This window comes from Carlito syrichta, unplaced genomic scaffold, assembly GCF_000164805.1.
Source record: "Carlito syrichta isolate Samal-C Ts95f unplaced genomic scaffold, Tarsius_syrichta-2.0.1 Scaffold305313, whole genome shotgun sequence".
NCBI lineage: Eukaryota > Metazoa > Chordata > Mammalia > Primates > Tarsiidae > Carlito > Carlito syrichta.
Window position 1 is genome coordinate 260,367 of NW_007249409.1, and position 15,575 is coordinate 275,941.

At 41.4% G+C, this 15,575-nt stretch overlaps 1 protein-coding gene across 1 annotated transcript in view; it reads left to right on the forward strand.

Moving 5' to 3' along the window:
• The window catches only part of DEPDC5 (DEP domain containing 5), a 147,362-nt gene that overhangs the window by 2,773 nt on the left and 129,014 nt on the right, over nt 1-15,575 (forward strand). The window contains exons 3-7 of the mRNA XM_008061535.2: nt 3,057-3,144; nt 3,574-3,620; nt 5,491-5,576; nt 7,616-7,699; nt 9,362-9,411. Of these exons, the coding sequence (XP_008059726.1) occupies nt 3,057-3,144; nt 3,574-3,620; nt 5,491-5,576; nt 7,616-7,699; nt 9,362-9,411 (355 nt within the window). The remainder of the gene's footprint in view (nt 1-3,056; nt 3,145-3,573; nt 3,621-5,490; nt 5,577-7,615; nt 7,700-9,361; nt 9,412-15,575) is intronic.

Consider the following 15,575-nt stretch of genomic DNA (forward strand, 5'->3'; position numbering starts at 1 on the left):
GTGGCTCAGCATGTAATCATGCGCCTTTGGGAGGCTGAGGTGAGTGGATTGCCTGAGCCCACGGGTTCGAGACCTGCCTGGGCAGCGAGGCCTCATCTCTGCAATAAATAAAAAAATCAGCTGGGCATGGTAGCGCATGCCTGTAATTTCGGCTACTTGGAAGGCTGAGGCGTAAGGATCGCCGGAGCCCAGCAGGTCGAGGCTGCGGTGGCCGGGAGCGGCCACTGCACTCCAGTCTGGGCGACCCAGTGAGACTCCAACTCAAACAAACAAACAAACAAACAAAAAACAAAACAAAACAAAACAAAAAAACACAAACAAAACAAAAAAAAATGCAACCAACAAATCTTTATTAGGTGTATACCTGTGCCAGACATTAAGATTATGAATATGACAAGGTCCCTTGACCCTAAGGAGGTTTCACCTTAATGAGACAGACATGCAAGAAGGAAATAAAACCAGTCAGAAGGAGCTGTGTATGGTGGCTCACACCTGAATCCCAATGCTTTGGGAGGCTGAAGTGGGAGAATTGCTTGAGGCCAGGAGTTTGAGACTAGCCTGGGGAATATAGTGACACCCCATCTCTAAAAAAATAAAATAAATTAAATTAGCTAGACATAGTGGCATGCACATGTATCCTAGCTGCACTGGAGGCTGGAATGGGAGCATCTTTTGAGCCCAGGAGTTCAAGGTACAGTGTGCTATGATTATATCACTGCACTCAAGCCTGGGTGATAGAGGGAGACCCTGTTTTTTTTTTGGTTTTTTTTTGAGTTGGAGTCTCACTGTTGCCCAGACTGGAGTGCAGTGGCCGCTCCCGGCCACCGCAGCCTCGACCTGCTGGAGACCCTGTTTCTAAAACAAATAAACAAGCAAACAAAAAACAAACAGAAAAAAAAATGTTCTTGGAAAGCTTAACTCAGAATATGAAAGTTAGGGGGAGGCTTCACAGATAATTTGGCATAAAACTGTCAATGGAAACATTATGCCAAGTAAAATTTGAAATTACTGAATGTGATGGCATGTGTCTGTAGTCCTGTATTAGCTACCTGGGAAGTTGAGGTGGGAAGGTCACTGTAGGCCAGGAGTTTGAGAGTAGCTTGGGAAACATAGTGAGATCCCACCTCTACCAAAAAAAAAAAATAGCCAGGCATGGTGGCACATATGTGTAGTCTCAGTTATTTAGGAGGCTGAGGCAGGAGGGTCTCTTGAGCCCAGGAGTTCAAGGCCGTGGTGTGAATTCAAGGCTGTAGTGTGCTATACCAACCAAATGTCTGCACTAAATTTGGCATCCATTTGGTGACCTCCCATGAATGGGAGACCACTGGGTTATCTAAGGAGGGTTGAACAGGCTTAGGCTGGAAACGGACAAGGTCAAAACTCCCGTGCTGATCACTAGTGGGATCAGGCTTGCGAGTAGCTGCTGCATTCCAGTTGGGCAAACATAGTGAGACCCTGCCTTTAAAAGAAAAAAAAATGGGATTGGCTCAACTCTTTTTTTTTTTTTTTTTTTTTGTGTAGGAGTCTCACTCTGTCTCCTACCTAGAGTGCAGTGGTACTGATCCTTCCGCCTCAGTCTTCTAAGGAGCTGAAACCACAGGCGTGCACCACCACACCTGGCTAATTTTTTTTGATTTATTCTAGAGATGAGGTCTTGCCAAGTTGCCCAGGCTGATTTTGAGCCCCTGAACTCAGGCAATCCTCTTACCTCTGCCTCCCAAAGTGGTGGGATTATAGGTATAAGCCACCATGCCCAGCTCAATTCTTTTTATTAGGCTGAATTTTTGTCTGACCCGATTATATTTGAAATCTATATGCTTATTTATCATGGTGTTAGCATAAAAAAGGTGTTTTTTTTCCTTCAAAAATTAAAGCAGCAAAACTGTCATTCTGTCTGTGGTTCTGAGTTTATAGCATTTGAGAGTTCTCTCCACCTTTGTAGAGGGGCAGAGGTAGATGAACGTATGGAATCATGTCCTCCTTACAGTTTAAGAGTCTCTGGGCCATAATGGGAACTGATACCTGAAGTTTTTCCCTGATCAGATGCTGCCTTTCAAAGTTCAAGCCATTTTATTTGGTTTGATGTTTATGACATGTGAGAGGAACTCAGGGCTAGTAATCAGTTCTGGCCATACTGTGACTAGCTGTCTACCCTTAGGCAGGTCACTTTATCTCTGAGGTTATTTCCTTACTTCTGTTAGATAAAAAGATTTATTGTGAGGATCACATTAAGACAGTGTTGGGGCAATTTTTTTAACATTGTGTAAGTAGAAGGAATTGTGCTATGTCTGTGGGAGCCAGTCTGTTTTGTTCCTGGTGTATGCCAGGTACGTGATGCTTGCAGGAGGGAAGGGCTGTTCTAGAGGCCTACTTCCTAGGCATCAAGGGCTGCTCTTTCCCTGGGAGTGGACAGACAGTGGGAAGAGCGTGGGCTGTGGAGAGAGAGGTATGTGAGTACGTCCCACTCAGCCACTCGCTAGTTTGGTACTCCTGTGCATATTCTTTAGTCGTTCTAAACTTGGATTCCAAATGTAATGTCAACAGGGCACTGGCTCATACCTGTAATCTCAGTGCTTTGGAAGGCTGGGGCGATAGGATTGCTTGAGGTTGGGTGTTCAAGACCAGCCTGGGCAACATAGCAAGACCTTATCTCTAAAAAACTAAAAAAAAAAAAACCAAAAAACAAAACTTAGCCAACTATGGTGGTGTGTGCCTATGATCCTAGCTGCTTGATAGGCTGAGGCCGGAGGGTCACTTGAACCTAGGAGTTTGAGTTTGCAATAAGCTGTGGTCATGTCACTGCACTCCAGCTTGGGTGACAGAGCAAAACTGTCTCTTTTTTTTTTTTTAAGTTGGAATCTCACTCCGTCACCCAGACTGGAGTGTGGTGGCATACTCACAGCCACTGAAGACTGTCTCTTAAAAAAAAAAGTAACCTTATTTGCTGGTGGTATGGTAATACCAAGCTGATGAGGCTGTGGGGACCCAATGTGAGAACATATGCAGTGTACCTAATGAATGTGTTTTCTACTTGAGATGGCTGAATTGTCTTTCAGATGATGAACTAGTTGTCAATCCCAAAGTGTTTCCTCACATCAAGCTTGGAGACATTGTAGAGATTGCTCATCCCAATGATGAATACAGGTGAGCATCTAATCAGGAGTAAATTAAGTCTAAGGGCTTGAAGGGCAGAATAACTCTTTTCCTTTTAAAATGCTCATGCCCTCTAGGATTTGAGAAACCAATAATTTTTTAAAAGTGGTTATTTCTTGTTTGTTTGTTTTCTTTCTTTCTTTTTTTTTAAAGCAGGATTTATTGAGAGGACAGAAAAGCTCCCATAGTGGGAGGGGACCCAAGGGGATTGCCCTTTTCTGTTTTCAAGACTAAAATGGAAACTGTGAAAATTGGTAGCATTTATCCATTTCTTTTAGTGCACATGTACGTTTCTTTGTTTCTAAGGGGGTTTTCTCCCACTAAGAACACACACGAGTTATACAGTGTGTACTTAGTGGTCTGTTTGCTGCTAGAGAGTTACTGCTTACAGTATCCCGACTCTGTTGCTCTCTTTTCCAGCCCTCTGCTTTTGCAGGTCAAGTCGCTTAAGGAAGATTTACAGAAAGGTAAGAATTACATCTCTCTTCACCAAGATTTGTATATTTATTGTCTCAGAAACTATAAGAAACCTCTCTTCAGGGATGATGGCAAGTAAAGCTGTTCTTGTCAAGTTGCGCTCCCTCTAAAAAAATGGTCAGATATCAAGATTGCCAAGGAATCTCATCTGTCAGTATTGTGAGGGCACCCAAGGAATGATCTTTAATTGAGTCAAGAGAATGGTTAATCTGAATATGTGAAGCTTTATACTTAACTCTAGATATTGTTGATAAAGCATGTTTTCCTAAGTAGTACATTTTTTTCCACAAAATATTTGTCAAGGTGAGTTGGGGTAGAAGGAGGAAAAAGCATATATTGATGATTTCTTTCATGTGTTCGAGGTACTGTCCTGGCAACTTTCTGTAATCTGGTTTTATCTTCCCATCAAATCTTGTTTAAATCTATAGTTTAGTCTCAACCAAACTATAATCTAAGTGGAGCCAGAAGTGGTGATTTCTACTTACTCACTTTGGATCCAAATCCTTATTGTTTTCTAATGGCTATGCCTTGCTGTTTAAGGAACCAAAATGCTAATGGATAGTAAATAGGATAATCCCTTAAATAGCACTTAAAAGAAAAAAACAAAAAACTTCTGCATTGCTCTATAGGGCTTTGATATTAATCACTGACTATTTCGACCTGATGGGAAAACATTTTATAAATTCTTTTTTTTTTGAGTTGGAGTCTCACTCTGTCACCCAGACTGGAGTGCAGTGGCCACTCCTGGCCACTGCAGCCTCTACCTGCTGGGCTCTGGCGATCCTTCTGCCTTAGCCTTCCAAGTAGCTGGACTACAGGTGTACACTACCACAACTGGCTAATTTTTGATTTTACTGTAGAGATGAGGTCTCACCAAGTTGCCCAAGCAGGTCTCGAACCCTTGGGCTCAGGCAATCCACTTACCTCAGCCTCCCAAAGTGCTGGGATTACAGGCTGAGCCACCAAGCCTGGTTTATAAAATCTTAATCCTAAGAGTTTTCTTCACACCCTCACCCTATCTCTTGCCACCTATTATGTTTCTTATTTACCAGACTTAAGAACTCATTGCAAGCCGGGTGTGGTAGCGTATGTCTGTAATTCCCGCTACTTGGAAGGCTGAGGCGGAAGGATCACTGGAGCCCAGCAGGTTGAGGCTGCAGTGGCCGGGAGCGGCCACTGTACTCCAGTCTGGGCGACAGTGAGACTCCCAACTCCAAAAAAAAAGAAAAAAAAGAACTCATTGCAAAGTTTGTTTCTTCCTTAACTACCACTGATAACTTTCATTCCCAAGAAGAAAGAATCTCTTTCCTCTTTTGAGTTTTTACAGGACTTTGAATTTGTTTCTTAAATTCTTTATTTTCTCTCCCCCTTTTCTTCCTTTTCTTTTTATTAATTGCTTAGGCTCAGGTCTTATTGCACCTGAAAAGCAGAGAACTATTTACATTTTAAGCTCCTGGAGGGCAGAGAATGTGTCTTGCCCATGGCAAATGATCAACACTGCTTGATGAATGTCTGAGTATTTATAGATTAAAACATATTTATCTGCTTTTTCAAAATGTGATGTCTGGTCGGGCGCCATGGCTCTTGCCTGTAATCCCAGACTTTGGAAGGCCAAGGCAAGAGGATTGCATAAGCCCATGCCGAGACCTCATCTCTACAAAAAATTAGCCGGGCATGGTGGCACATGTCTGTAGTGCCAGCTACTTGGAAGGCTGAGGCAGAAGAATTGCCTGAGCCCAGCTGGTTGAGGCTATGGTAGCCGTGAGCATATCACTGCACTCCAACCTGGGTAACAGAGTGAGACTGTGACTCAAAAAAAAAAAAAAGTAATATCTGAGCTAGATTTCTTCTCTGTTTCAGAAACTATCAGTGTGGACCAGACTGTGACTCAAGTGTTCCGGTTAAGACCCTATCAAGATGTCTATGTGAATGTTGTAGACCCAAAGGTATGATGTCTTTCTTATGAACTTGAAAATCTTTTTGGTATGGTTAACACCCTTCCTCAGAGTTAGGTAACTAAGGAAATAACACGTTGCTTAAATGTAGTGTTAGACTATTAAATATGTGGCTATATATATGTCTTTTAGATTATAAATACTACATATGTTGCATTTGGGATCCCCCTTTTTTGAAGCTTGTTCTAATCACATTCTACATATGAAGCTATGTGTAAATTTTTTTTCTGGGGATGGCACACCTCATCAACAAGGGTACCTGCGTAACGAACATTTGTATACCTAACCCAGAATTGTATCCTGCATCTTTTTTTTTTTTTTTTGAGTTCTCCAACTCTGTCACCCAGACTGGAGTGCAGTGGCCGCTCCTGGCCACCGCAGCCTCGACTTGCTGGGCTCCGGCGATCCTTCCGCCTCAGCCTTCAAAGTAGCTGGAGCTACAGGCACGCGCTACCACGCCCGGCTAATTTTTTATTTATTGTAGAGATGAGGTCTCGCCAAGTTGCCTAGGCGGGTCTTGAACCCGCGGGCTCAGGCAATCCACTCACCTCAGCCTCCCAAAGGCGCTGGATTACAGGCTGAGCCACCAAGCCCGGCTTGCATCTTAAAATAAGAATTTTTTTTTAAAAAAAGGACTATTGAGAAGGAAGAAAAAGGGTTTTCTTTCTTTCCTTCTTTCTTTTTTTGAAGTCAAGGTCTTACTCTGTTACCCAGGCTGGAGTGCAGTGGCACCATGGCTCACCACAGCCTCAAACTCCTGGTCTCAAACGAACCTCCTTCCTCAGTCTCCTGAGTAGCCGCAACTACAGGTGTGCACTACTATGCCTAGCTAATTTTTTTTTTTTTTTTTTGAGCCGGAGTCTCTGTCACCCAGGCTGGAATGCAGTGGCATGCTCATGATCACCGCAACCTCGTCCTGCTGGGCTCCAGCTATCCTTTTGCCTCTGCCTTCCAAGTAGCTAGGACTACAGGCGTGTACCACCATGTCTGGCTAATTTTTTGATTTATTGTAGAGGTGAGGTCTTGCCATGTTGCCCAGGCTGGTCTTGAATCCCTGGGCTCAGGCAGTCCTCTCGCCTCTGCCTCCCGAAGTGCTGGGATTACAAGGGTGAGCCACCTCACCCAGCCATTTTAAAAAATCTTTTGTAGAGACAAGGTTGCGCAGGCTGTTCTCATATTCCTGCTTCAAGCGATTCTCCTGCCTTGGCTTCCCAAAGTGTTAGGATTACAGGCGTGAGCCACTTTGCTTGGCTGGTTCTACCTTTTCTTTTCTTTTTTGAGTAGGAATCTCACTCTGTTGCCCAGGCTGGAGTGCAGTGGCACGCTCACAGTCACTGCAGCCTCGGCCTGCTGGGCTCAGGTGATCCTTCTGCCTCAACCTTCCCAGTAGCTGGAACCACAGGTGCACTCCACCATGCCCAGCTAATTTTGGATTTATTGTAGAGATGATGTCTCACCAAGTTACCCAGGCTGGTCTCGAACCCCTGGACTCAAGCAGTCCTCTGGCCTTCGCCTCCCACAGTGCTGGGGTTATAGGCGTGAGCCACCATGCCTGGCTATTCCACCTTTTCAATGTTTTTTTTCCTTAAATGATGGCTCTTTCTTTTTCATTCACCTTCACTGACTAAGAAATTATATGCCTGACCAAAATTTTCTATTAAAATACTAAAATTTCTGTATGTATTCTCATTTTCTGTAATAGGTAAAAATTGCTGTCCAAAAGATATTGTTGACAGTAGGCAAATAAAACACATTGCTCAATGTCATGTTTGTGCACCAGAATCCAGATTAAAACACATAATTAATGCTCTGGTACTCTGTGCATGCAATGTGATACAGCTGTTATAGCATCAGTTGTAGACCTAACATGTATACTCGAAAGCCTTCTTTGGCAGGATTCTGCTATTGAATAGTCTTCCAATAGTGTTCTTTTTTTGCAAAAATTTTTTCCTATGATGAGTAAGCATTGTCCTATGACTATAAAGTGTGGCAAAGCAATGTGAGAGATATTATTTTATGATCCCTTTTAGGATGTGACCCTTGACCTAGTGGAATTAACTTTTAAGGATCAATATATCGGCCGTGGGGATATGTGGCGGCTAAAGAAAAGTTTGGTAAGATATGATTTTTTTGAAAAGTTTGTTACTTTTTCCATTGTATGAGTCATCTTTATCATAGAGATTTAAGACATCTAGTAGGGAGAAGAGTATAAAGTAGTTTCTTGTTCCAGTATCTACAATTATTGTACACATCTTGCATGCTCTTCCATTCTCTCTTCGTAGTTTTTTTGAGCTTGTTTTATTTATTGTTACAGATTTTTACTCCGCATTTTAGGTTCCTGTGTTTTACATTTGAATAGGGCTTTAGTTTTCAGATTTTTCACTTGATCTCATTTGCTCCTCTCATTTTATCCTTATGGACAGGTATTTATTATCTTTAATTTACAGATATGAAAACTGAGGTTGAGAAGAAACGTGATTACCCAAAGCTAGACAGCTAGTTAGCAGGTGACACTTGGCAAGCACCTAGTTCTTGTGCCTTTCAGATCAAATTGCTTCTTGTTATACCCTCCTCCCATTTTCCTTATTTATTAATTTTTTTTTTTTTTTTTTTAGTTGGAGTCTCACTCTGTATGTAGCCCAGGCTGGAGTACAGTGGCATGCTCACAGCCACTGCAGCCTCGACCTGCTGGGCTCAGGCAATCTTTCTGCTTCAGTCTTCCAAGTAGCTGGAACTACACAGAGCATGTGCCACCATGCCTGGCTAATTTTTTATTATTGTAGAGATGAGGTCTTACCAATTTGCCCAGGCTGTTCTTGAACCCTTGGGCTCAGGCAGTCCTCTCACCTTGGCATCCCAAAGTACTGGAATTATAGGTGTGAGCCACTGCACCCAGTCTATTTATTAATTTTTTGGGGGGCGGGGATCGGAGTCTCACTCTGTTGCCCAGGCTGGAATGCAGGGGAATATTCACAGCTGGGCTCAGGTGATCTTCCGCTTCAGCTTTCCAGGTAGCTGGAACTACAAATGCATGCCATCACACTCGGCTAGTTTTTGTGATTTTTGTAGAGGCGAGGTCTCACCAAGTTGTCCAGACTGGTCTCATACTTCTGGACTCAGGCATTCCTCTTGTCTTGGCCTCCCAAAGTGCTGGAATTATAGGCTGAGCCACCATGCCTGGCCTATTAATTTTTGATGAAATCGTCAGTTCATCAGAATTGGGAACTGGTTCAGAAAATTCTCCTTGTTGGAATTTTATTTTTCTGTCTCTTTTCATGCTGATATTAGTCAAAATAAATGGAGTGTTTGTGTATTATGAGATAAAAAATTATAGTTAGAATTTCTATATAGCATATTTTTCAGGTAAAAATTTTACTTATTTTTTATTTGCTAAGGGAGGTTCCATTTTCTAAAATAAGAGATAAAATGAGAAACTGTGCTATATTTGAATGAGTATATAAATGTACATCTATATATATATGTATGTTGACATATATAGTTTATATATATATGTAAGTATACATGAAGATAAGTATATTTGTGAAGCTGGTTACTTATTTTCCACCTGGTCTTTACTTTTGTCTGTGCTTGCCAAACTCTTTAAGCACCTACTATTATACTTGGCCCAGCAGGTTTTCGTATGGTGTATATCTTTTACTCCCAAGCTAATTGAACTTTAACTTGTTAGAGATTAAAAAGCCAGGAGATCTTGTTTGTGAATTTTCATGACCTTAATATGTTGAATCTCTCTTTTCTGCCTTTCTCTTTCCCCTTAGGTCAGCACATGTGCCTATATCACCCAGAAGGTGGAATTTGCTGGCATCAGGTAGGTATTGCATCACTCTTATCTGTGCTGTAACTGAACTAATCAGACACTTGAGGCATTTGGATGTTCATATAATAAAGTGCATAAGAGCTTAAAACATTAGATTGTAGCTCAAACAAACAAAAATAGAACTATAGTAGTTTTAAGGTTAGTAGTGGAAGTAGTTCCTGGGGCAACCTAATATTCTGTAACTAAAGAGGTATAGACTCAATTTTGGAACTGGGAAAAACTTTAGAAAAACATAATTAATCAAACTTTCTCAATTTGCAAAATAGGAAACAGGTTTGGATACATAAAGTGACCATCACAGTAGTTCCAATTCTTTATCTTTTATGCTACTTTGTTTTGCTCTTGATTTATTACATTTATTTCAAGATTTCAGTTTATGAAAAACAAAATAGCTTTTTGAAATCTCATTTAAACTAAAAAAGTACAACTATGCACATAGTATTCAAATAATACAAAAAGGTGTATAATGAAATATAAATCCTTCTCCCTGTAAACAACCTGTATTTCCTGAAATTTAATATGTATACACAATCATATTTGTGTCTAGTTGACTCACTTTTAGTGATGCTAAGATTGATCTCCAGGGTCAGATGATGCAGTCTGGTCCCAATCATTTGTCTGTCTGTCTGTCTGTCTATCTATCTATCTATCTATCTATCTATCTATCTATCTATCTATCTATCTGAGTAGGAATTTCATTCTATTGCCCAGGCTGGAATGTAGTGACATGCTCATGGCTGCTACAGCCTTAACCCACTGAGGTCTGGCGATCCTCCTGTCTCGGCCTTCCAAGTAGCTGAAACTATAAGTGTGCACCACCATGCTTGGCTAATTTTTTGATTTATTGTAGAGAAGAGGTCTCACCAAGTTGCCCAAGCTAGTCTGGAACCCCTGGACTTAGGCAATCCTCTCGCCTCCACGTCCCCAATTGCCAGGATTACAGATGTGAACAACCACACCCGGTTATTACTTTTTAAACTATATTACTCTGAAATACGGTTTTGTTTTTTTTTTTTGAGTCGGAGTCTCACTCTGTTGCCAAGGCTAGAGTGCAGTGGCACGCTCATGGCCACCCCGGCATTGACCTGCTGGGCGCTGGTGACCCTTCTACCTCATCTTTCCAAGTAACTGGAACTACAGGTGCACGCTACCACTCCCAGCTAATTTTTTATTTATTGTAGAGACGAGGTCTCGCCAAGTTGCCCAGGCTGGCCTTGAACCCATGAACTCCAGCAATTCACTTGCCTCGGGCTCCCAAAGTGCTGGGATTACAGGCTGAGCCTCCGAACACAGCTGCAATACAGTTTTGAACTTGTCAATTTTGATACCATTTTGTGCTTCTGCCACTTTTTGTTTTACAAAAATATCAGCAAAATATTTCCCTTTGGGGATTTTTTTCATCCTGAAAAACAAAGGGTAGGACACAGGGATTATTACTTTTTAAACTATATAAGCTATTACTTTTTAAACTATATTGCTCTGCAATACAGTTTTTATACTGTTGATTTTGGTCAAAAACTGCTGAACAGCTGGGCATGGTAGCTCACACCTGTAATCCCAGCACTTTGGGAGGTCAAGGTGAGAGGATTACCTGAGCCCACGGGTTTGAGAACAGCCCGGGCAACTTGGTGAGACCTCGTCTCTACAACCAGTCACCTGTTTGCCACAACTCAGGATGTTTCTTCACAACACAGCCTCTCATCACAACACAGCCTCTCATAACAACACTAGCTGGTATACTGATGATGAATTCCTAGAATATGTACTTAGTGGGAGAAGCCTGTACTACAAGGGACCTGTCTTCCAAAAGATAATTTGTTTTTTGGGGGGGAGGGGTCCCTCCTAATACAAAAATAGGAAATGGGCTGGATGTGGCCTGCAGTCTGCATATAGTTTCCTAAGCTTTGGTTTAGAAGCCCTCTCAGATTCCTTTCACTCTTAAATTATTTGTTTATCTATGTAAATACTCTCAAACAGATGATTTTAGATAGAGAAAAGAAACCCTGACATAATGTCAGTTTTTGACTTTTAAAGACCTGTTCTAATATTTTGCTTAGGTATGGATAACTGTAAACCACAAAGTCTTCTATCCTTTCTCCAGAAGATTTATAGTATTTCTGCAGTGGATCAAAGGTTACTCTTTTGTTAACTACATGAATGCATTAAAAAAAAAAAAGATACTCCAGGCCTCATGAAGAAAATATAGTCATTTGCATAAAGTCAATATAAAGAATTTCCCTGTGATTTAACTTTCACCTGGTAATTAGTTAAATAATTAAGGACATATGAAACAATTTCACAATGTATTTTGAGAGCCTGACTTAGAAATACTTTCTTTTTTTGAGTCGGAGTCTCACTCTGTCACCCAGCCTGCAGTGCAGTGGCATACTCATAGCCACTGCAGCTTTGCTCTACTGTGTTCAGGTGATCCTTCTGCCTGAGCCTTCCAAGTAGCTGGAACCACAGGCACCTGCTACCACACTTGGCTAATTTTTTTATTTGTTTTAGGAATGAAGTTTCACCATGCTGCCCAGGCTGGTTTGAACCCCTGGACTCAGGCAATCCTCTTGCCTCTGCCTTCCAAAGTGCTGGGATTACAAGCATGATCTACCTTGCCCGGCTAAGATTTTATGAAGATTTTTAAAAATTATTTATTTTATTTAATTTTTGTAGCGATAAGGTCTCACTATGTTGTTCAGGCTGGTCTCAAACTGTTGGGCTCAAGCAGTTCTCCTGTCTCAGCCTCCCAAAGGTGCTGGAATTACAAGTGTGAGCCACCAGGCCTGGACCACTTTTTCTTAAAAGATAAAAAAAATTTTGAGTAAATTTCCAATGTGTGATTTAAAATGTTAAAAAATTAAATTAGCATTTTAAAAGCATTTAATAACATTTTAAAAGAGAAATATTGTAGTAAAATCTTAATCCCTAACAATTGACCTGTTTCTTTTTTCTTTTTTTTTTTTTGAGTTGGAGTCTCACTGTGTTCCCAGGCTTGAGTGCAGTGACACACTCACGGCCACTGCATCCTCGATCTGCTGGGCTCAGGAGATCCTTCCGCCTCAGCCTTCTGAGCAGATGGAACTACAGGTGTGTGCCACCACACCCAACTCATTTTTTGATTTATTGTATAGACGAAGTCTCGCCAAGTAGCCCAGGCTGGTCTTGAACCCCTGGGCTCAGGCAAGTCTCTAGTCTCCGCCTCTCAAAGTTCTGGGATTACAGGTATGAGCTACCGCACCCAGCTCACCTTTTGCTTTTTAAAATAATGTACAAAGAACCCTAGTCAATTTTATCAAGTTGCAACTGATTTTAACTTTTTATTCATAGAATGATGAAACTTAGTTTTAAAGGATGGTGCAGATCACTGACCCCAAACAGCTTATTTGATAGAAAAAGGAGGGAAGTGACTAGTCCAAGCTCATGTAATAAATCAAGGACATGAGCTTGAGGACAGGTCTCCTTCATTCTGGTCTAGGGTTTGGTAGTGTGCCATTCTGTCTCATGTGCACACTGTGGGAAGCTATGTGTGCTTTTTGGGTTGTGTCCTGGGGGATATAGATTTTGTGCTTGTATTTGCCAGAGGTAGTTTTTTCTCCCTTGATACCAATCTTGAAAGTATTCCAGGCGATTGAGAGAGATGGAACTCTCCCCAAATCATTTTATGAAGCTAACATCACATTGATACCCAAGCCAACAAAGGAAGAGAACTACAGGCCAATATCTTTGATGAATATAGATGCTAAAATTCTCAACAAGATCCTAACAAACCAGATTCAACAACACATCTCAAAAATCATCCACCACAACCAAGTAGGTTTCATCCCCGGGATGCAGGGCTGGTTCAACATTGGTAAGACCATAAATGTAATTAAATACATCAACAGATGTCAAAAAAAACCCCACATGATTATATCATTAGATGCAGAAAAAGCTTTTGATAAAATCCAGCACCCCTTCTTGATAAAAAACCCTCGAACATTTAGGCATACATGGAACACACCTCAAAATAGTAAAAGCCATCTACAATAAACCTACAGCTGGCATACTCCTAAACAGACAAAAATTGGAACCATTTCCCCTGAAAACTGGAATAAGACAAGGATGCCCACTCTTTCCCCTCCTGTTCAATATAGTATTGGAAGTCCTGGCTAGAGCAGTCAGAAAAGAGAAGGCAATCAGGGGTATCCAAATAGGAAAAGAGGAAGTCAAGTTATCTCTCTTTGCTGACGATATGATCGTGTACCTTGAAAACCCAAGAGAATCTGTCAAAAGCCTCCTTGCACTGATAAAGAACTTTGTCAAAGTCTCAGGGTATAAAATAAACGTGCAAAAGACAATCACATTTCTTTACACCAATAACAAGCAAACAGAAACCCAAATAAAAAGCACAATCCCATTCACAATAGCCCCCCCAAAAATGAAATACCTTGGCATTTTCCTAACCAGGGAAGTGAAAGACCTTTACAATGAAAACTACAAAACACTGCTCAAAGAAATAAAAAATGGCACAAACAAGTGGAAAAATATCCCATGCTCATGGATTGGAAGAATCAACATTGTGAAGATGACCATCTTACCTAAGGCAATCTACAGATTTATTGCAATACCCATCAAACTACCAGCAACTTTCTTCTCAAACCTAGAAAAAAACAACACAAGAATTCATATGGAAACACAAATGACCAAGAATAGCCAGAACAATCCTCAGCAAAAAAAAAACAAAGCAGGTGGTATCACATTCCCAGACTTCAAACTTTACTATAAAGCTACAATAATCAAAACAGCTGGTATTGGTACAGGAACAGGCATATAGACCAATGGAATAGAACTGAGATTCCAGAAGCAAAACCTCAATTTCTCAACAAACTCATCTTCGACAAAGCCTCCACCACCTACCACTGGGGAGAGGAGAACCTATTCAGTAGATGGTGCTGGGAAAACTGGCTGACCACATGCAGAAGACTCAAACAAGACCCCTATCTATCCCCATACACAAAAATTAACTCTAAATGGATCAGAGACCTAAATGTAAAACTTCAAACCATAAGAACCTTAGAAAATGCAAGACACACCCTTATGGAAATTGGAACTGGCATCCAATTCCTGAACAAAACCCAAAACACATGGGCCATAAGAGATAAGATAGACAAGTGGAACCTCATTAAACTGACAAGCTTCTGCAAAGACAAAGAAACCATCAAGAGAGAAGGGAGATAAGCCCACAGACTGGTAAAAAGTATTTGCCAACTCCAAGTCTGACAAAGGCCTAATATCTTGGATCTACAAGGAACTCAAACATGCTGAAAAGAAAAAAACAAACAACCCCATTACAAAGTGGGCAAAAGGTATGAACAGACACTTCACAAAAGAAGACATACGAGTGGCCAACAGACACATGAAGAAATGTTCAACCTCACTAATCATCAAGGAGATGCAAATTAAAACTACACTGAGATATCACTTAACTCCAGTCAGAATGGCCATTATCAATAACTCAAAAAATAATAGATGCTGGAGAGGATGTGGTAAAAAGGGAACACTCCTACACTGTTGGTGGGAGTGTAGACTGGTGCAACCTCTGTGGAAAGCTATTCCTAAAAGCTCTAAATATCGACCTCCCATATGACCCCGCAATCTCCCTACTGGGAATATACCCTGAAGAACTCAAATCACTCTATAAAAAAGATACCTGCACACATATGATTATTGCAGCACTGTTCACAATAGCAAGAACCTGGAACCAACCATGCTGTCCATCAAAAGAGGACTGGGGCCGGGCTCAGTGGCTCAGCCTGTAATCCCAGCACTTTGGGAGGCCGAGGTGAGTGGATTTCCTGAGCCCGCGGGTTTGAGACCCATCTGGGCAGCTTGGTGAGACCTCATCTCTACAATAAATCAAAAAAATTAGCTGGGCGTGGTAGCGTACGCCTGTAGTTCCAGCTACTTGGAAGGCTGAGGCGGAAGGATCACCAGAGCCCTAGCAGGTCGAGGCTGCGGTGACCGGGAGCAGCCATTGCACTCCAGTCTGGGCGACAGAGTGAGACTCCAACTCAAAAAAAAAAAAAAAAGGACTGGATTAAAAAAATGTACATATACACAATGGAATACTATGCAGCCATAAAAAAGAACAAAATCATGAATTTCTCAGCAACCTG